This window comes from Schistocerca nitens, chromosome 1 (assembly GCF_023898315.1).
Source record: "Schistocerca nitens isolate TAMUIC-IGC-003100 chromosome 1, iqSchNite1.1, whole genome shotgun sequence".
Classification (NCBI taxonomy): domain Eukaryota; kingdom Metazoa; phylum Arthropoda; class Insecta; order Orthoptera; family Acrididae; genus Schistocerca; species Schistocerca nitens.
Window position 1 is genome coordinate 1,026,754,108 of NC_064614.1, and position 22,736 is coordinate 1,026,776,843.

The window sequence follows — 22,736 nt, forward strand, 5'->3', positions numbered from 1 at the left end:
AGCCGTCACTTCATGTCGTAATTATTGTATTTCTTTATTTATTTATTCAGTTAAGTTTAGTCGCGTCAGTAACCAAGGGCGTAAAGAACCAGGTGGATGCTGTCCTTGGGGTAACAAGATCGTATACTGAACTATCTTGAAGATCGTATGTATGACATATAGATATGAAATACTTCGCCATACTGCTGTATCACCCGGCGTGATGATATGGGGTGCCATTGGTTACACGTCTCGGTCACCTCTCGTTTGCATTGAGGACACTTTGAACAGTGGACGTTACATTTCAGATGTGTTACGACCCGTGGCTCTACCCTTCATTCTATCCCTGCGAAACCCTACATTTCAGCAGGATAATGCACGACCGCATGTTGCAGGTCCTGCACGGGCCTTTCTGGATACAGAAAATGTTCGACTGCTGCCCTGGCCAGCACATTCTCCAGATCTCTCTCTCACCAATTGAAAACGTCTGGTCAATGGTGGCCGAGCAACTGGCTCGTCACAATACGCCAGTCACTACTCTTAATGAACTGTGGTATCGTGTTGAAGCTGCATGGGCAGCTGTACCTGTACACGCCATCCAAGCTCTGTTTGACTCAATGCCCAGGCGTATCAAGGCCGTTAATACGGCCAGAGGTGGTTGCTCTGGGTACTGATTTCTCAGGATCTATGCTTCAATACACGCAGAGATGGTTGCCAGGCTTCCTCAAAACGATCATTCTGCTCCCCGTTCTGTCTAAAGTATTCGAACTAATCTACATCAGACGGCTCGTGGAGCATGTGGGCAGGAAGGGGCTAATTCCCCAAGAGCAGTTAGGCCTCCGGCAGGGCCACAACAAGCAAAACCAGCTACTGCGAGTTGTCGAAGATGCGATGTGAGCACTGGAGGGTTGGGAGCACTCAGGGCCGTACTTCTTGACGTGCCCAAGGCGTTTGATTGCGTGTAGCACGAGGGCCTCCTCTGGAAACTTTTTTTACTGGGCGTTCCGACGCCGCACGTGAGACTCATCGCGTCCTACTTGCGTGGCCGGTCTTTCCACGTTCGTTCCGAAGACAACATCTCAACTGTTAGGCTTATACGTGCGGGAGTGCCGCAGGGGTCGGTTCTCGGCCCCCTCCTGTATACAGCCGATGTATCGCACGCACACAGGTTATCGCTATGGTGATGACACCGCAGTCTGCGTGCGCTCCCAAAGAATCGACGTCTTTCTTCTCACTTTACAGGCGGCATGCGACGTCCTAGGTGCCTGGGCTACGAAATGGTGCCTCTAGTTCAATGCCGCGAAAAGCCAGGCTGTCGTTACAGCGCGACGTACAGTGCCAATAGATCTTCAGCCGTTGCGAATCATGGGAGGCCCCATCCCCTGGTGTCGGACGGCTAAGTGCCTAGGGGTAACTCTTGACAGACATTTGACCTGGAAGCCGCATATTCGTGAGGTCTGGGGGAAAAGGGCTTGCCCGTTTGAAGGCACATTTACCCGCTATTAAATCCGGAATCAAAGCTTCCTCCAGACTGTGGAGTTATGCTATGTCTAGCACTGATCTGACCACTACTGAATGGTATCAAGTGGCAGATTTTGATTTCAAAAGCGTGCACTTTCTAATAGACTGCTTTTTTCACACTAAAGTTATGTTTTTAGTTTCATAGGGCTTAATCCTTTATTTCCTGCTCTGTCTACACATATTCGTAGATATACAGACCGAGCAAAATGTCTTTTTTAGCAGTTTATATTATTCTTTCATAGAACCACACGACGAACTGCATCTAGAGGGCTAAGAGATTAACACAGGCACCGTGTATATTACAGTGGCAAGTTGCCTGTTTAATGGCTTCCAGAGGCAACAAAATCTGATTTAAACATTTCATATAATTATTGACCGAATATAAGAATATACAATACTACCATAAACTACTCATTAAGTGGTTTTATCTTGTGTTAGAGGTTTAAAACAGTAAGACAAGTATCACACAGTTAGAAACTTCGTATACATGTGTTTTGAGGCAGCGTAACTTACCAATACCCAGGGTAAAGTCAACCGGTATTTGAGAATGAGAGCACTTAATGACTTCCAACAAAGTTTAAGTGTAGTTTCAAACCTTCGGGAAACTGTTCCTCGCTGATATCCCTCTCAAAATAATGAAAGGAAAAAAAGTTTTTCGCTTATTGTATTTTCGCTGTTCATCCAGCAAAACTGTAGCATCAGGCAAGACGTTTTAATTTATTACTGTTTCACTACTAACTCTGTTTGCAACACAATTTGCGCATTGTATCCACATATATCTCTGAATGACATGGAAAATTATACGACTGTACGACGCATCGTTCAGGAGATACAACGTTATAAACTGTGAGGCGCGTGAAAAACTTGCTTTTGGATGAAATGAAGCGTAAATTATCCGGAGAATATTCGTCCGATGTTTTATAATGAGAACACATAGCGGGTTCCAACATACTTCAAGCGTCATGTCAAACCTTTTACAAACTTCTTCAGGGATAAATGTTCAACATCAAAACATTTAACACATTAACTGGTCTGTAAAGTAATCGGACGTTTGAAGCTTTTTATACATGAGATTTCGATTCTTTAAAGAATCAAGGGTTTCCTCGTACTTACAGAATGATACAATTGCTAGGGTTCGTGCGTAGTAAATTATTGAAGAAAAGAAGTCTGATAAATTCTTAAAATAGGAAAAGCAACAAAAGCCTCAACTGCAGTGATTCTATGTAGTATGGATCGAAAACCAGAGACTAGATTATGTCACCCGGAGTGTCTTCCACAAATCAATTTTTCGTTTACCGGTAAAACATGCCACTGTAAGTTAATGATTGTCTGTTTCTGTGTTTCTGAGTTTGTAGCATAGCTTGTTGTTAGTGTCATGTCCTGACATAGGATATGGGGAAGACAGGGCGTAAAGGTCAGTCTGCAATTTCCGAGCGATTAGGAACAAATGCAGAAAGACAAACTTTCAGAGAAGGCAAATTGATTACATGGATCAGCTCCAAATATGATCGCAAGTCACCTAGGAGAGTGGCGGATTCTGAGACCCGGCAGGATGCTTACAGCAAGAGACTCAGGGGTCTGATTAACACTATTTATTTGCAGTCAGACTAATTCATACACTGAATGCTAATTCTAAACACGAAGAAAAAACAAAGGGTGCAACTGGTTGCACAGCTGAAGCCAGTGTCTGAATCTGTGGGAAGAGAGCTAACAGAAGTAGCAATCAATAGCAGCACTGTAAAGCACGAACTTTTAGAACAGCACTTCAGTTGAGAGAAACAGACTTGTCGGAGCTTACCCGAGGCTGGCGAGGAGCGACAGGGGATTGGCCATCCCAACAGTTTGACTGAGAGCACTATCTGGATACAAAAACACGGATTTTTAAAGGAGTGTAACGGCGCACTATTTCTCCCTTCCTATAGTCGGCCCACCAATCCGTCGGCACTTTACAGGCTTCGGCCTATCTGACGAGTAGCTCTGCACCTCCATGGTGCCTCTGGGAAATGACATTCAAAGTTCTCCCTTTCTGGTACTTGGTACATGCGGATGTTTCTGGTCTTTACATTAACAAACACCAAGTTTGGTAGCAACAGCGTTCAGCTGAAAGCTAAACGTCACTGTCCTTCCTATTACTGTTAGCAGCAATAATGTTCTACATCACTTGGCCCCACCCTGAAGCCTCTCGTGAGTGGGGACTGCTGCTGTAGCATCCTAGTCTGTGTAATCTGACTGACGCTCCGGTTCCCTGGAGCAAGTATCGAGCTTGCTGCCTATACTGAGATGTGCCTTTTTGTGACCACCTACTACAATGACGCCTTACGTCAATGTCTGTGCGGTGGATGGAGTTGCAATTTAATTCTCTGAAGTCAAACTTCTCCCCTGGGACAGCTGCCCAGAGCGTCTGCAGTTCGCAGGCCTCAACTACTACTGTTTACCTCTGATATCCTGAACGCTAGCACTTTTGCTGTCCTCTGTGTTGTGTCTCTGATTTCATATATTGGAGTGCTCTTGCTGGCTTCCCACAGCCTTCAGCTTAACAGTGTGCAAGTTATTACGTCGTCAATATATTACATTAGATTCAACCCACAGCGCTTCATCTTAGCAGTATTCGATCATAACTTATCAGCAGAATGAATGTCTCCGTCCGCCGTGTTACCTCGGTGGCCTCACTGCTTTATAAATCGCAGTTCTCGCATTCGAATCCCACCTCAAGTGTGAGCGTTGGCTCTAGATTTATCGTTTTGGTAGGTATACTATACAGTTTGTGAATCATACGACATAAATACGAACATGAGTGACACTGATGTGCGCCAGTTAGAAACAGTCCCTAAATGAAATGGAATGTAATGATTAGAGTGGGTTGGATTCAAACATCACGTGTCGAAACTTGCTTAATGATCTGCAACTCTAATACTTACTTTAATGGAAACAGTAGTTTTGCCTCACACCTAACTGGACGGTTTAAGCCACTGTAGTTTAGCAGTGTTCCTGCCTACTGGCTCTAGTGGCGTGTTTTAAGCGAGGGCGCTACTACATTGCGTCATACTCAAATGTGTGGAATAAATATAACCGTAATGGCAGAGGAAAGGTCGTTCTCATCCATCACCACTCACATTCTTCACTGTACATAACATTGGTGGTGGAAATCAAGTTTTCACTTTCGACCGCCGGTGTGATACAGTTTCGATCTCGCACGCAGTGATTGGTGCATTTATATTCTTAACAGTATCAGAAATTCGCCACAACTTGCATTAAGGAATAGCCAGTTTGGTAATGGAGGGAGGAGGAAGGGGGAAGGGGAGGGAAAGAATTTCAGAGGGAGGCCAAGGCTTGAATAAAGCAAGTAGCTTTGGATTTAAGTTGGATGGATGTAAGTTGCAGTAGCTATGCAGAAACGAAGAGGCTTGCACAGGATAGACCAGCGTGGGAAACACCACCAGTCTCCGGAGTGAAGACCACAACACTCACAAGCCGGCCGGAGTGGCCGTGCGGTTCTAGGCGCTACAGTCTGGAACCGAGCGACCGCTACGGTCGCAGGTTCGAATCCTGCCTCAGGCATGGATGTGTGTGATGTCCTTAGGTTAGTTAGGTTTAATTAGTTCTAAGTTCTAGGCGACTGATGACCTCAGAAGTTAAGTCGCATAGTGCTCAGAGCCATTTGAACCATTTTGAACACTCACAATAAAAAGAACATCTGGAGTGCTCACAAGATACCCACGCCTTTGAAGAGACAATGGTCGTGAAATAATTCCATTTTACATGCTATGCCACCGTACATCTTTCAATATTTGTTTTAAACGTTCGTCCTTAGGTTTCAGCAAATTATTTGGCAGTTGATCGCATACCGGCTAACGTGGCACAACCGTGGGACTGTTTTGATTACCATTTATGACTTCGGTTCGCCACTGCTCTCGTAACACATCATCCACGAAGGTCAGTGCTGTTACTTGAACCATGACCATTGTCGATCTCCCTTATAACAGAGCCAACACTACCGTATTAGACGAAACAGGTAGCCTCTTAGTGTGACGAAATTTGAGGGGCGGCAATTTTTGTGGCGTACGTGATGTGAAAACACGACCAAGAACAGACATCGCATCAGATCAAATTCTCCTAACAGAAGGAGTGTAAACAAGGTCGAAATAAACCAGCAAGTTGGATAGAAGGAAACCAAAACGTAATGTGAAGTAACTAAGAAATAACAACACGGAACTGAAAGACAAGTGGGGAAATCAGATTCAAGGGAATAATCAGTAAGGGAGATAATGCAGAAACTTTTTGGGGAAGAACTGATGTCATGTTGGATCTGATCAGCTAGGTAGTGGTGAAGATTAAAGCAATACCAAAGAAACCACGAGTAACACAAGTAATATTTGAGAAGATGGGAGAAAGAAGTGAAGTATAAAACGGGGATGGGAAAGAATATAGGAGGTTAAATAATGAATGAATAGTGACAATGGACTGATTTGGGTCAAGCTCTCCAATAACTTGTGCGTTGCCCCTATCATATTTTTCTCTGTTGTCGGCAAAGAAACGAATCCTGTTGTTTGTTTGTTTAACACAGAATCATAGAAACAGGAATATCGTTTTTTGCTTGCCTCTTCAGTATATCAGAAATCCGCTGATTGCTATTGGAGCCATTTGGCGTCTAATATAGGTTTTCCCAAAAAAGGTCCCTTACATCGAAAGCACATACAGCACATTTACAGTGCCTCAACCATTGCGCGATAAAGTTTTAGACAACCCATAAATGTTTTATCCACATATGTTAGGGAGAAATTCCAGTGACGCAATAGTAATGTGATTTAGTTTTGCCAAGTCGATCAAATCAATATTTTGTGAGTGGCTAAGGTGGCCATCCAAAAACAACAGCACAGGTTTTTCCATTCCAGGACTTGAAAATTCGCTGACTTGTCGAAACCATTGAGTGAAGAGGATGATCTGAATCCCCCTTGAATGGTAAGCTTCGAAGATTGTCCCTACTGGAGCCCCTTTTTTCAAATTTTCATTTATATTTCTGCTCGGGAAAATTACTAATGCCACTAACATTCACATACGCAACAATCGTTATAAGTGCCCCACGTTCTTCTGATGTCAATATGGCCATTTGTTTTTTACTATTAAGATCAATGACTTTCGCTAATATAGATTGTACCACAGTAATGTCACCCTCATTAATATTATAAATTCTGTCACCTGCGAGTTTACCTTTCCAACATCTTCCAACAGCTTACACAATTTATCTGCATTTTCTTTGCTGAAACCAAGACCCCCGCTACACGATTTTGTTGAGACAGTTTCGTTTTGTGGCTTTTAAGAAAAAGGGTAACCCATATTTTCTCAGATACTTCGTCTTTGAGAGAATGCTCAATGTTACTTCTTTCTGCCAGCTGTACAGCTATTCTATGCAAGCCTTTACGAGTAAGTGCAGAGACACTTCCGTCACAAGACCAAAATAAACCTGTTCTTCTTCAAAATCTTTTCCGAAAAATGTTCACTAACTGGTCCATCTGGACATCCCTACATATTGCGGAACTGACCACTAAATGTCATGAGAGGCGAACCCGCAGAGAGGCAGGGAGTATTGTGTTGTCACCACAGAAGCAGAAACAACAGAATGAGTCAGTCTGTAGAGTTCGGTGACTTCAGACGTGGACCAGTCATTGGATGTCACATATATAACAAAACCGTAAGGGACATTCCTACCGTTCTGAAGCTGCTCAAGTCAACTGGCGGTGGTGCGACTGAGAAGTGAAACGTGAAGGAACAACTATATCCGAATGAAGACCAGACAGACCTCAGATATTGACGGACACGGACTGTCGAGAATTGCGGGGTCTGTTCGGATGAAATCCTAGAAAGGAATCACTCTTGAGTCCCAAAGTGCTATGAGCAGTCCAGCTGGCACAGTGACTGTGCGTTGTGAGTTAAAGACAATGGGGTACGATGGAAACGGGTGATTTGGAATGATGAATCATGTTATACCCTGTGGAGATCCGATGGAAGACTTCATGTTTGGTTAACGCCTGGAGAACGTTACCCCCATCAGTGAAGTACGGTGGAGGTGCTGTTTCGGTTTGGGCGTGTTTCCCAGGTTAAGGTGTGATCTCCTTTCTGCGCTTTGATAACGCTAAATACTCATGGATATGGAGGCATTTAAAGCATTGTATACTGCAAACAGAATTGGGAGAATAGTTGGGAGACGATGATTGTTTGCATCAGCATGACAATGCAACCTGTCGTAAAGCAGCATCAGTGAGGCAATGGTCTGTGAATAATAGCGGTTCTAAAATGGACTGGCCTCGCCACAGTCCTGACCTGAACCTAGTGTAAGACCGCCAGAATAAGTTAGAACGTCGACATCGATCCGCATCCCAGCATCCACCATCCTTACCTTCTCTGGTTTCGTCTCTTGAGGAATAATAGGCTGCCGTTCGTCCACAGAGATTCAGACATCTCACTGAAGTGTCCTGCAGCAGAGTTCAGTACGTCATAAAGGTGAAGGGAGGACGGACTAATAAGTCTCTGGATACACCCGCCTGGATAGTCGTTAGTGCTAAAGCGTCTTTTCAGGACGTGGAGGTGCACCGGCCGCGGATCGAACCCGTCAGTCGGCTTAACGACGACGGTGGGTATTCCGGCCAGCCTAGATGTGGTTTTTAGACGGTTTCCCCCATCTTACTACGCCAATACCAGTCAACTCTCAGTTACACGATTCGTAAACATTTAGAAATCTTTCGCTCGAATTGGTTCAAATGGCTCGGAGCACTATGGGACTTAACATTTGAGGTCATCAGTCCCCTAGAACTTAGAACTGCTTAAACCTAACTAATCTAAGGACATCACACACATCCACGCCCGAGGCAGGATTCGAACCTGCGACCGTAGCGGTCGCGCGGTTCCAGACTGAAGCGCCTAGAACCGCTCGGCCACAGCGGCCGGCAAACTTTAGCTCACTTTCAGATAAATAACATTACTCACAGACAGTTGGAATACACATATCCCGTGTCGAGGGCTAGGAGGATGGCGACAGGAAGAGCATCCGGTCACCCGTTAAATTAACCGTGCCAGATCCGCTAATAACCATGCCGACCATGCACCGATGCGAGACAAAGGCACAACAAGAACAAGAATACGTGTATCGTACTTCATACTGGGCAACCTCAGAGATATTGATTTTGGATTATTAAATTGTTTACTGACCTTCTTCCGACCCATCTTTTTCCGAATTCCATCAATATCCTCAATATCTTTCGTTGTTTGAGACGGGCTCCACTCTCTTCGTTCGAGCGTCCCCTCTTGGAATTTGAAAGAGAATTCCAAGAAAGTAACAGTGAGTACTAATACAGACAAATCGTGTAGACGAAAAACTATAAAGTTTGACTTAAGCGTCTGAAGCTGGTCCAGTTTAAGCAACTATAGCTTACATTTTGTAAACTAAATAAATTTTTTATCAAATGTCTAAATGAAACCGCTTACTCATAAACATTAATGTCAAACCTTGCCGTTCAAGAACACATAGAGGTTGAAAGACTTACTCTGCCAATATCTATGAGAAATAATGAAATACGTAGCACAAGATAAAGACTTTTACCATTGCCAAAACATGTAATGACGAACTGATATGCAAGAAGTCAAGCAAGCGACGAGTGCTGTCCCCTAAAGAGTGGCAGAAGCCTAAACTACTATTTACATTTGATTCCCGCAGAGCCAAATAACAAGGGATTCACTTTAGGTGGGTGTGGGGGAGGGGGTGTGGGGGGGGGGGGGGAAGAGTCCAGTTTAGGTAATTTTTCTTTAGTGTCAAAATTGCGAGAGCGTATTTTCTAAGGAGGGGTAGATAACGAAATACTGCCTTCGGCGTACAACTCGCGAAATGACTATTACGAATAAATAAGAGAAACAAGAGCTTATGTGTTACCGGAAGGAGCCTCCGTCGAACACCGTGATGTGGCTTGTGGAGTATAGATGCGAATGCAATAAAATCATCGTTGCCCATGTGTGCAGCGACAGTTCCACGTGGAAATTTGTGTGCCAACCAGAAGACATACCATTCCACAGATACAAAATACACCGCCTCGTCCGAAGGGATCTCTTTTGCGTATGCCTGACGCTCAGTAAATGTTTCTGGATTCCACTCAAATCAAAATACATCTGCTGTCTCATTGTTAAATCTGGAGTCCACCGGCATGCTACTAAAAACTTGAACATATTGTAGCACATATACATGATTTCCTTAATCACTTAAAATTTTTCTAAGGATGATTTTACGATGATAACCTTACTTCAGCAGAATGCAGTGTGATTCCGAACTGTGCCCACGAACTCTCAGAGGTTGATCAGGGTCCGATATGAACTGTGTCGATATGAAGACCCCTTGATCTTTAGCGATTCGTTCTACAGTAATTAGTTCAGTTTCCTCCCACTTACCACTGTGGCTGTACTGCACTGAGAATATCTGGGCACCTCAGTAAAAGTTTGTGATAAGGGATGTGTATCGTATTTGTAAGATGACGTTTCCATTGATTCTTGGTGCTCGCTGTTGACAATTTGGTTAAATGCCCTCTTGCCTCTTCACCACTAGGCTTGCAAAAAATGGTTCAAATGGCTCTAAGCACTATGGGACTTAACATCTGAGGTAATCAGTCCCCTAGAACTTAGAACTACTTAAACCTAACTAACCTAAGGACATCACACACATCCATACCCGAGGCAGGATTCGATCCTGCGACCGTAGCGGCCGCGCGGTTCCAGACTGTAGCGCCTAGAACCGCTCGGCCACCCCGGCCGGCATTAGGCTTGCACTCTGCAAAGGTAAGACACGATCATGTGCATAGCTGGCACAAGACCGTTAATCAGTTAATCGTTAATTAATTAAATTTTCGAGTAACTGAAAACTTTTAAGATAATTTTGACAACCGTTAACGGGCTCTTTAACTTCCGCAACTTTCTTTGAGTACGTTAATCGATAATTAGGTACCTTCTATTTGTGACAAAAATGACAGCGTATCGCCTGCGGAAGACATGTTCTCACAAGTTCAGGCCTGTAGGTGTGTGGCCACGCAGGGCTGGGTGCGACTGATGTAAACAATTCAGTGCGACAGAGAATAACTATAGGTGTTGGCTGTTTATTGTTGGTTTACTGTGTTCGCGGTAGGTACTAATTTTTGTTAGTGGATTGACTGTGGAAATTAAATAGTGGAATGGGATTCTAGCTCTACAGCTGATGAAAATCCATGGACGCATTTAAATTATTACGTTAATTGGCGTTCATCTGGTAATAAACATGCAACCAGTCGCTTTTTTACGATTTATTCAACCTTGAACATGTTTTCGATGCAATGCAGTGGCTCGAAAACATGTCCATGGTTGAATAAATAGTAAAAAAGCGACTGGTTGCATATTTATTACCAGATAAACGCCAGCTTAAGTCACAGTCATCCACAATGGATATACTGATGTTACGTTAATTTTGTATCCAGATCGGGAGAACAAATACTTTCTCGATTGTGAAATATGCACGCCTAAAAATCGACAATTAGGACTGACACTTAGAGCCTTAACAATTTGATATAACACATAAAGATTGAGAAGCTGGTAAAATCTTTAAACCTCAGCAAATGTTCAGTTTCGCGAACATGGGCAGACGCGTCGCTTATGAGCATTTTAGATTAAAGCCACATCTTACTAAGGGAAATACACACCGATAATGAGATACTATCTCCTGTGATTTTATACTGATTACTAAGTAGTTACATAACTAAATGATTAAACGATTAAATTGTTTTTTTATTTATTTTCTATCTAAACTTGCCCAACCAAAAAATTTTCATTTAAGCAACGGTAATGCGTTTGATTAAATTATTCATTTCAATTCAGCCACAACATAAAGTTTTCGTGTTACGAGTTAACGATTAACTTTGACTTCTGATAAATCACTTGTAAATTAACGCTTTAACGTTTAACGAAGTTAACTCTTTTAGTAATGCGTTAATGATTAATGAAGTTAACTTTTTGATTACCGCTGATCATGTGCAAAGTTTCAAAGCATGAAAATTCTCTTAAGAAAAAAGATAATATTGCAACAATTGCCTTGTCGCAAAGTATCGTGCAATAGATCACAATGCAGAACTTTCTTCGCAGGATTTGTTCAAAATGTTAACCACAAGTGTTTTACATGCTCAACAATCACAAGAGAATTACAAAAAAGAAACTCGATTAGGATGCATCGTTCCATTGACAACGTGGTAATTAGATATAGGGCACAAGCTCGTATGGGATAAGAATGCGGAAAGAAATCGGTCATATCCTTTACAAAGGAACTGTCCTAGCATTCGCCTAATATAGTTAGTGGAACCAACGAAAACCTAATTCTGAATAAACGGATGAGGCCTTTAAGAGAACTGCTCTTGAGTAACACTCCTGTGTCTTAACCATCAACAGCAGAGACAATGCGATCAAATCCGACAAACATTCCACATTACGCACGTTTGCATAATTGCAATTATTCACAGAACAATAGATAAAACATCAGATGAATTACTTTGTGAAAAGTCACTGGAGAGCAACCATTCCTTGCATAAAAACTCTCAGCAAGCATCTCTGATCAACCTCTGAAAGTTTGTTAGGAGAGTTCGAACCCTCCCCGATTAACGCTATTGTCCTACCCACGGCGACATCCGCCTCACTGTTTCTGAGAGGCGGATAGAGCAAATGACAGCATGCTCGATATAGAAGTATTGAATGATCCACAGGTTTCGCGGAATATACTTAACTGAAGAAACAAGTGAGCATATTTTGTGATTTGCCTGCAAGAGTCATTATGTCATCACTATTGTGTTAGCCACTGTGAAGCAGCCAGCGTTACAGAGGGCACTGGACACGGGTGCAGGTAAGTTAGTGGGGACAACTGAGGTGCCGGTGCCGGAGCAGGATACTCACATGCTGGAGTGTGGGTGGATCTGCCGACGCTGCCGCCGCCGCCCTGGCTACTAGCCGGCCGGATGCTCGCGCCGGCAGACGCAGACACAACGCAGTCCGGGTAAAAATACCCCACAATCCAAGGGCCGGGCGGTGCGGGGGGCAACGCCCGCCTCCAGCATGCGGTCTCGCTTCCTGACCATCGCGGTGGCCACTCATTCCACACTTCCGGCCGGTGTGTGGCGCTCAAATGGAGCCACGACAGTCTGCATCTGCATTTCATAATCGTTTTCGATAGTGAACACTTATTCGTTAGTTGCTAAAATTCCGAACCCCGTAAAGCGTTAATTCTTAAAAATTTTCAGTAGCACCTCTACTGTAACATTTAATATTGTTGTTGTTGTTGTTGTGGTCTTCAGTCCTGAGACTGGTTTGATGCAGCTCTCCATGCTACTCTATCCTGTGCAAGCTTCTTCATCTCCCAGTACTTTTGCAGCCTACATTCTTCTGAATCTACTTAGTGCATTCATCTCTTGGTCTCCCTCTACGATTTTTACCCTCCGCGCTGCCCTCCAGTACTAAATTGGTGATCCCTTGATGCCTCAGAACATGTCCTACCAACCGAACCCTTCTTCTTGTCAAGTTGTGCCACAAGCTCCTCTTCTCCCCAATTCTATTCAATACCTCCTCATTAGTTATGTGATCTACCCATCCAATCTTCAGCATTCTTCTGTAGCACCACATTAGGCAAACTTCTATTCTCTTCTTGTCCAAACTATTTATCGTCCATGTTTCACTTCCATACATGGCTACACTCCGTACAAATACTTTCAGAAACGACTTCCTGACACTTAAATCTATACTCGATGTTAACAAATTTCTCTTCCTCAGAAACGCTTTCCTTCCCATTGCCAGTCTACATTTTATATCCTCTCTTCTTCGACCATCGCCCGCATCTCGTGGTCGTGCGGTAGCGTTCTCGCTTCCCACGCCCGGGTTCCCGGGTTCGATTCCCGGCGGGGTCAGGGATTTTCTCTGCCTCGTGATGGCTGGGTGTTGTGTGATGTCGTTAGGTTTAAGTAGTTCTAAGTTCTAGGGGACTGATGACCATAGATGTTAAGTCCCATAGTGCTCAGAGCCATTTGAACCATTTTTTCTTCGACCATCACCAGTTATTTTGCTCCCCAAACAGCAAAGCTCCTTTACTACTTTAAGTGTCTCATTTCCTAATCTAATTCCCTCAGCATCACCCGACTTAATTCGACTACATTCCATTATCCTCGTTTTGCTTTTGTTGATGTTCATCTTATATCCTCCTTTCAAGACACTGTCCATTCCGTTCAACTGCTCTTCCAAGTCCTTTGCTGTCTGACAGAATTACAATGTCGTCGGCGAACCTCAAAGTTTTTATTTCTTCTCCATGGATTTTAATACCCACTCCGAATTTTTCTTTTGTTTCCTTTACTGCTTGCTCAATATACAGATTGAATAACATCGGGGAGAGGCTACAATATTATCCAGCGTAATTCATTTAAACTTTTGACCTCATACACACCGTTCAAAATAATTAGGGGATCACATGTTTCACCGTCCAGTATGTCAAACCTATTTTAATACAGGCGGGCCGGCCGGAGTGGCCGTGCGGTTCTAGGCGCTACAGTGTGGAACCGAGCGACCGCTACGGTCGCAGGTTCGAATCCTGCCTCGGGCATGGATGTGTGTGATGTCCTTAGGTTAGTTAGGTTTAATTAGTTCTAAGTTCTAGGCGACTGATGACCTCTGAAGTTAAGTCGCATAGTGCTCGGAGCCATTTGAACCATTTGAATACAGGCGGTATCTGTGGTCTTATTGCACACCTTGATATCTTCGCAACAACTCAAGCCATTCGCCATCTATCGGCTGTGTTATGCATTACACTATGTCCCCTAACAAGGATGTGAGTACTCGTGTCCCAGTGTTGAAGGAAGGAAGTTTGAGTTTAACGTCCCGTCAACATCGATATCATTAGAGACGGAGAACAAGCTCAAATTGTGTCAAGGAGGGGGATGAAAATCGGCCGTGCCCTTTCAAAGGAGCAATCACGGCACTTGCCTGGAGTGATTTAGAGAAATCACGGAAAAACTAAATCTGGGCGGCCGGACGCGGGTTCGAACCGTCGTCCTTACGAATGCGAGTCCCGTGGTCCCAGTGCTTTCTAGAACATACACAGATGGCAGCTGTCTTTTGTGAATGCTATACTCAAACAAACACGTGCAATGCGACATCTGGATGTACTGCAAATTGCAAGCCCGGTCTGTTTGATCCAAGAAGAATAGACTTTCGATGGTGTTGTTGCAGATGCCAATACCTCTCCACGTGCCATCCATAGGTTGTGAACCCGCTACACGGAGAAGAGCAGTACACAAGGCAAGTTGGACGAAGCCGCCCACACGAAGAGCGATATCTGACCATCTCTGCGTTGCGGCGTCGTAACGGATACCACCACAGTACTGCAAGATCTCAGAAGGGTCCCTGTAGCCGCTGTGTGCGATCAGATTGTAATGAACAGGTTACGAGAAAGAAGGACCGTACAGGCTGACATCATGTTCGAGTATTCCGATTGACACAAAATCTTGCAGCTCGCCTTCCGTTCTTCTCTTCCCATGTCAACTCGCAGCTTCATCACTGGCGAAACATGTTATTCAGAGACGAGTGCAGATACCCTCTGACGCAAGATGATGGCCGTTTTCGTGTGCATAGGCCAGTGGTGAGTGGTTCCTGCCAAACGTAGTACAGAAAATTAACAGATTTACGAGGTTCTGTGATGTTGTGAGAAGGCTTCAGTGTTGAAAAACTTACGCTTCTTGTCGTTGTCCGTAGTCGCCTTACCGCCAGGCAGTAATCGAACAGATCCTGTTGGCCCCTGTGCTGTCAACTGCATACGGTGGTGGAACTGAATTCCTTCTAATGCCAAGGCCTTTGTGGCGAGTATCAGCAGGGATGTTATGCGAAGCCTGGACATTGAAGTAATGCAATGTCCAGCGGTGAGGCCCGATTTAAACCCAATCGTTCATATATGGGACATGCTTCACAGTCGTTCTGTCCCACCACAGACTCTCCTTTGAAGAGTGGGAACGGATATCACAGAGTGACCTCCCTAGACTTATACGGAGCATACCACGTAGGTGCCTGGCAGCGATACACGCTTATAGAGGACATACATGTTATTGAAGCTCTGAGTCCAATGAAAAAATGACTGTTTCCACTTTATTTTCGGCATCTGGTTGAACATTTCAGTTCTTTTTATGCAAACGATTGAGGATGTAATGATGTTTGGTTCTGATTTGGTAACATACCCAGCACTGAGTTGTTGCTCAGTGGAGTACGGTAGACGTCCGAAGTCATGTTCCCCTAATTCTTTTGAGGAGGGTATTTTCGGAAACGTTAGACACAGTAATTCTTTTTGTACCCAGTGTAATTTGGTTTTTCCTAAATGACACATCGTCTCTAGTCACAGCAATATGAATTACAGAGACACCGGTGTCATTAACGACGTCATATTTCCAAGTAAGCATATCTCGGCTGCATCTAAATAATTTCATTATATGTCCGGTGTTCAGGCTTAGCCATCATCATCATCATCATTATCTGCTTCTTCTTCTTCCTCTTCAACTTTCTTGTGCTTTTGTCCTGTAACATCCTTGGCATTATGTTGGCGGCCATTTTGTTGGCAGATTGATCCGACTACGGTGCAAAAGTTTCGCTGGAATGCCTTTGCATATCCTCCATTCTATCACGATTTCTCGCCTTGCAATTTCCATATTTTTGGGGCCCTGAAGAAAGACGTTTGTGGCCATCGATTTGTTTTGTACGAAGAGGTGGAAACTTGGCTACAATCATGATTCTGTAGGCAAACGCAAGCGTTTTTCTATGAAGGCAATGACCGTTTTGTCTCACAGTGGGATAAATGTATTAACAGTTATTGAAATTACTTTTGAAGCAATAAACAGTTTGCTTACTTTTTTCCCATCTGTCTCCTTTTCATTTGACTGCCCTTCGTAGGTCTTGTTCAGGTGCGATGAGTCATAAACTTCATCCTCATATCATACACACCTCCTCGAGGTGAAGAATGTTTTCAGCAACCAGAAATTTGTGCATGGGGTGGCAGTAAATCCGCAGCTGTATTCGTTCTAAGAAGAAATTCATTACTTCGCAGTTTAGAACAGATGTATTAAAAATTTATGACCACTCGAAGTTAAGTACAAAATGCGGGCTATTACACTGATGTTTGGCTATTCTGGCATACACCTGAGAATCTTGCTGCCCTGACCGTTCTTGCGCTGAGAGCTTCTTTGCAAGAAAAATGGCATTTACTTCGTGTGGAATGCACAAACATCATACATCGACGTGTGTGCTAGATTAATGCTCGCTTTCACCACAGTCAATACTGGCGTCACGAATACCGTGTCAGACTCTTATACCAACTCTGTAACTTGCAAAACTTCCGCAGGGTCAAACAACGGCTATCTGTAACCGTGTTCTTATGTTTCATCAGTACTGTGTCATGCGTTCTTCAGTTTGGCTTAGTTTCGCAACATTCGTCAGACATCTTCTAAATTGGCATTATTCTCTCTTGATCCGTAGAAACCCGTGTACATTATATTCAGTTATGTTTTGCTCGGGCAGCACAATGATATGATCTTTCCCTCGCTATTGCCCATGGATTATTTAGGAATCCCCTTGTTAGTCAGCACGTTTTGTGGTGACACTACGTTTGAAACTGCAAGCACAGAAACGTACGAACAAAGCTGCTGCAGTGATATGACAGAAAACCCACGTTGCCTCATATGGCAGAAAAACAAAAAACAAAGATTAAACTGAGTTCACACTCGACAGGCAGCTACAGTTATCAACGAGTGTCTCGTTGACACAAAAATACCTACTTTCAAAGATTGGCTGTCGGATGAAACTGAAGATTACTCTGAAAAATCCAAAACGAAAAGCACAATAAAATGAAGGGAGACCTACGAACAGCCGGCCGGTGCGACCGAGCTGTTCTAGGCGCTTCAGTCTGGAACCGCGCGACCGCTACGGTCGCAGGTTCGAATCCTGCCCCGGGCATGGATGTGTGTGATGTCCTTAGGTTAGTTAGATTTAAATTGTTCGTAATTGTAATTCCTAGGTATTTAGAAGAATTTACGGCTTTTAGATTAGACTTATTTATCGTGTAACCGAAGTTTAACGCGTTCTTTTTAGCATTCATGTGGATGACCTCACAGTTATCGTTATTTAAGGTCAACTGCCACTTTTCGCACCATTTCGATATTCTTCTAAATCTTTTGCAGTTTGTTTTGATCTTCTGATGACTTTATTAGTCGATAAACGACAGCGTCATCTGCAAAAAACGGAAGACGGCTGCTCAGATTGTCTCCCAAATGGTATTACTGTATTACTTCACTTGTCTTAGGAATTGTATATACCGAAGAATCTTGCTTATTGTTTATGTCGCCCTTTGCTTGGGACACATCTGTATAACGGCAAAGTTAAGTATTGTAAATTTTTCTTTTCGTAATAAAACTCATTAATACAATTTGCTTGAACTGTTATCTAGTGATCCGAGACAGCAGGTTTCCTAGACATCCCATATCCGACGACTAGGCAAGATTCAACAAGTACAATTTTTGTTTTTTTTTTAATTTTGTAATACAAAAACATCATTTCTCGTCGCCAGTAACTATACAGGATAGAAATGGTCGGTGTTGTTCACAATCCAGTTGCTAACGAGCAAGCAGAAATGTACAAAAAAAAAAAAAAGTGTGTGAAATCTTATGCAACTTAACTGCTAAGGTCATCAGTCCCTAAGCTAACACACTACTTAACGTAAATGATCCTAAGGACAAACACACACACCCATGCCCGAGGGAGGACTCGAACCTCCGCCGGGACCAGCCGCACAAGTCCATGACTGCAGCGCCCCAGACTTTCGGCTAATCCCGCGCGGAAGAGATATACATGTGGCCATCCTCTGATGTTTGTGATTTTGGCTTAGACCATGCAGTACCCATACACCCGATTTCTGAACCTTCTTCATTGCATACATCCCTATTCCATGATGGTGGAATGATCACAGTTCATCACATCTGCCAGTTCTCGAATAAAGTAACGTGGATCATTGTCGATTAATGCGTTTAAACGATCTTTCTCAGGCCCCGAAGGTCTTCCAGACATATTGAAACGATCCTCCTTCAAACGAGGAAACTATTTTCTTGCTGTGCTCTGTCCAGTGGCATTATACCCATACAAGGTGCAAATGTTTCTGGCTGCCTCATCTGCTGTTGTCCCTCTACTGAAGACAAACAGAAGAATACGTCGGTAATGTTCCTATTTTTCCGTGTAGCAATCCATTTTCTACCGCCCACAGGTCTATTCACTACCTCCAAATGACCGACCATATGTCAGCTCAAACAGAAACAGTGCACTACAAATAAAAAATGACAATCGATAAATAAACCAGAATATCAACATGCACCAACCTAATACTTACAGGAAGATGTGGTACAATCACCACATTTTTTTTTTCTTTACTGCTACAATTTCTTTTCTGTCTACTTCAAATGTGTTGGCCACATGCTATGACAGTCCTTCACTTATTTGTCATTCTTTTTGAGGTGTTATCCATGACACAAAAAAAAAGAAATGTGTACCATAGAACCTCACACAGTCTGCCAAAAAAAATATGCTTCTACTATGAGCCCCTGGGGGTAAATTCAAAAAATTAAACAAAGAAATGGTTCAAAAGGTTCTAAGCACAATGGGACTTAACATCTGAAGTCATCAGTCCCCTAGACTTAGAACTACTTAAACCTAACCTAAGGACATCACACACATCCATGCCCGAGGCAGGATTCGAACCTGCGACCGTAGGAGTTGCGCGGATCCGCACTGAAGCGCCTAGAACCGATCGCCACAGCGACCGGCCTAAACAAAGAAGATACGCTCATTAAAACGCGTATTGTTATAATACTGTACAATGTGGAAATCTTCTTGCAGACCTTCCCATATTTTGCTGCTTTTTAGGCACAGTCTTCGCTCAACAGTGCCTATAAAGCTCTTATCATGTCTGTTTATCCCAAGTCTCCTAGGCGTTAACTGTTTCTGCAACACAAAAGTGAACCAAAGTTCTGTAGTGATTATAATGTGTCCTTTTATATTGAGGGATCATATTGCCAGCACCAAAGAAGCTCATAATAGCAACACTGTCTTCTTTCCATTTTTTTTCCTATATTGTTATTTCATCCCGCTCGGGCCATAATGGCGGGGGAGGGGTGTTGTCAGTGGATACAATTCACTGCTCTTAGACACTCTTTAGTAAAAATTTTGGAACATATTATATCATTGTAATGGCGATAAAAATGTTGTTTCACACAATAAAAAGACAGGTTGTCAGTTGTATAAGTTAGATAATAAAAGGCTGATTCGATGACTGCTTAAAATATATAAACAGCTGAATAGAAAATGAATGTTTCACACAATATAAAAGACAGATGCTCTGTTGCTTAGGTTACAAGATAAAGAGCGAAGTGTTGAAAAATTAAAAATAGATACACAGATGAGTGAAGTGATTAATGGTTCTAGACCGTCAGCGATAAGGGTATCATGGGGTTGTAGCATTTTAGTAGTGCGTAACAGGGAGTTTAGGTGGGCGGAAGTTTGGAGGAGAAATTTGGGAGAGTGAAGAGGGATGTCGCTCTGAGCCAAGCCTCAGTATGTGGGTGGAGGGGAGTGGAGAGGAAGCGAGCCCTGACTGTGGGAGGACGGTTGGGTTCTCCTAAATCTAGTAGAATGGGTATATCACAACGGATTTCATGATGGAGTCAGGGAAATACTGAGGCTCAAAGTACAGGGTGACGCAAAAGTCTCGATACACCCGTACGAATGTCGAACGGTCTGAGGAATCATAATGGCGTCTGGTATGGGGTGCCTGTAGATGGGGACGCAACTTATAGGAGCTAAGGTGACAATGGCGGCCATATTTAAATCCATCATCTTGGACTTTGGTTACGTATTTCAGATGGGAAGGGGGGTCTTGTGACGTATCGTTCTGAACTGCCACTTTCTCAAGAATACACATCTGAAATCTGCTTTACGATACCTTTATTTGTGTAGGAGTTACGACCTGTTAAAGTTTGAAATTGCACAGAGATGATCACTTCTGTTTATCATTGCAGGTGATCCACAATGGCGCTCACAGAGCAGGAGTGCATTGAAATTGTGTAAATGAGTGGTGGACGAAGTACCAGAGTGATTGCTGCTGACTTCAAAGCCTAGCATTCCACGTTGCAGTAAGCGCCGGTTATCAGCAGTATTCGATGTCAGTCGGCGTTCAATCCTGTGTGTGTTGCACACACCCCAAATGGCACCCTTACAAGTTACAATTGCAACATCATCTCTCAGAGGGTGACCCAGATCGGCGGGTGCAGGTTGCAGAATGGGCTGTGGATCAGTGTAACAGGAATCCAAACTGCATACGGAAGGTGTAGTTCAGTGATGAAGCCAATTTTTATGTACAAGGAGAAGTAAACAAACAGCTTCAGTGTTACTGGTCAGATGCGAACCCCTCATGGGTGGATCCCTGTAAAGATGCTGGTGGTGAAAAAGTAATGGTTTAGTCTGGGATTTGGGACACAAGAATCGTGGGTCCGGTGTTTCTTAATGGAACTTGAATGAGGAGAGGTACTTTAACTTTCTCCATGATTATGTGCTTCCAACGCTGTTGAATCAACAGGGTGATTTTCCACCCTTCTTCCGATAGGACCAAGAATCTCCCCACTTTGCTACTGACGTCAGATAGTTTTTGAATGAGCCGTCGCCGCGCGGGATTAGCCGAGCGGTCTCAGGCGCTGCAGTCATGGACTGTGCGGCTCGTCCCGGCGGAGGTTCGAGTCCTCCCTCGGGCGTGAGTGTGTGTGTTTGTCCTTAGGATGATTTATGTTAAGTAGTGTGTAAGCTCAGGGACTGATGACCTTAGCAGTTAAGTCCCATAAGATTTCACACACACACAAATGAACCGTCTGGAGGTCACTGGATAGGCAGGAAGGCTCCTATTGAGTGGCCAGTACGGTTCCCTGATCTTACACCTCTTGACTTTTATCCGTGGGGACATTTGAAATCAGTTGTGTATGAGGTAAAAATCAACAAAGTTGTCTATCTTTGCCAGCGTATTGAGGAGGCGTATGACTCTGTTGACCCACAAATCCTGTGATGTGTGCAGCACCACTGAGGGGAAAAAGAAAAAAAGACTCTGATTGTGTGTTCATGGATGTCATACTGAACATATGCTGTAATGCTGACTCGAACAATTCTCCCAAACTTTAACAGTTCCTAGCTCCTCCACACATAAACATATCTTAAAACAGATTTTTACATGCATATTTCTAAGGAAGAGGCAATTCAAAATGATGTGCCACATGACTCCCTTCTCATCTGAGACACGTAACGCAAATCAAAGATAGCGAATTTCAAGATGGTCGCCGCTGTCCTCATAGCTACAATAAATTGGACCCCCGCCTACAGACACCACATACCAGACCCCATTATGATTCCTCACACCATTCGACTTCTGTAGGAGCGTATCCAGACTTTTGCCTCACCTTGTAGATATATTGGCTGTCAAAAAAGTGAAGTGGAAAGAAGATAAGGATTTCTAGTCAGACGTGTATAGTATAACATCAACAGCAGCAGAAAATGGTATAACGAAAGTAAGATTCATTACGAACGGGAAGGTAGCGCAGAGAGTGAGGTACTGAGAAAAGTTCAGAATCGACAGCAAACCAATAGACAACGATAGTTCACGTATACATGCCGACGTCGCAAGGCAAAAAAGAAGAGACAGCGAAAGTATACGAGGATTTTAAACGAGTAATTCATTACGTAAAGGAAGGTGAAAATATAGTAGACATGGGGGATTGGAACGCCGTTGTAGCGGAAGATGTAGAAGAAAGAGTTTCCAAAGAACATGGGCTTGGTAGTAGAAATGAGAGAGGAGAAAGACTAATATAGTTCTGCAATAAATTTCAGCTAGTAATAGCAAATACTCTGTACAATAATCACAAGATGAAGAGGTACACTTGGAAAAGACCAGGATATACAGGAAAATTCCACTTAGATTCATCATGGTCAGACAGAGATTCTGAAAGCAGATATTGGACTGTAAGGCGTACCCAGAAGCAGACATTGGCTCAGATCACAATGTAGTAGTGATGAAGAGTAGGCTGAAGTTTAACAGATTAGTTAGAAAGAATCAGTACGCAAAGAAGTGGGATACGGGAGTACTAAGG

At 43.5% G+C, this 22,736-nt stretch overlaps 1 protein-coding gene and 1 long non-coding RNA gene across 3 annotated transcripts in view; one reads left to right on the forward strand and one right to left on the reverse strand.

Moving 5' to 3' along the window:
• Positions 1-22,736, reverse strand: part of LOC126196560 (protein singles bar) — a 158,951-nt gene that overhangs the window by 120,005 nt on the left and 16,210 nt on the right. Inside the window, exon 1 of one of the 2 annotated variants that reach the window (XM_049934575.1) lies at positions 12,442-12,483. The exons of the other annotated variant lie outside the window; for it this stretch is intronic. Coding sequence (XP_049790532.1) covers positions 12,442-12,443 — 2 coding nt within the window. The 5' untranslated portion in view covers positions 12,444-12,483. Of the gene's footprint in view, positions 1-12,441; positions 12,484-22,736 lie in introns of those variants that run through there. 2 annotated transcript variants of the gene reach the window in all.
• The window catches only part of LOC126196587 (uncharacterized), a 131,560-nt gene that overhangs the window by 15,822 nt on the left and 93,002 nt on the right, over positions 1-22,736 (forward strand). The window lies entirely within an intron of this gene.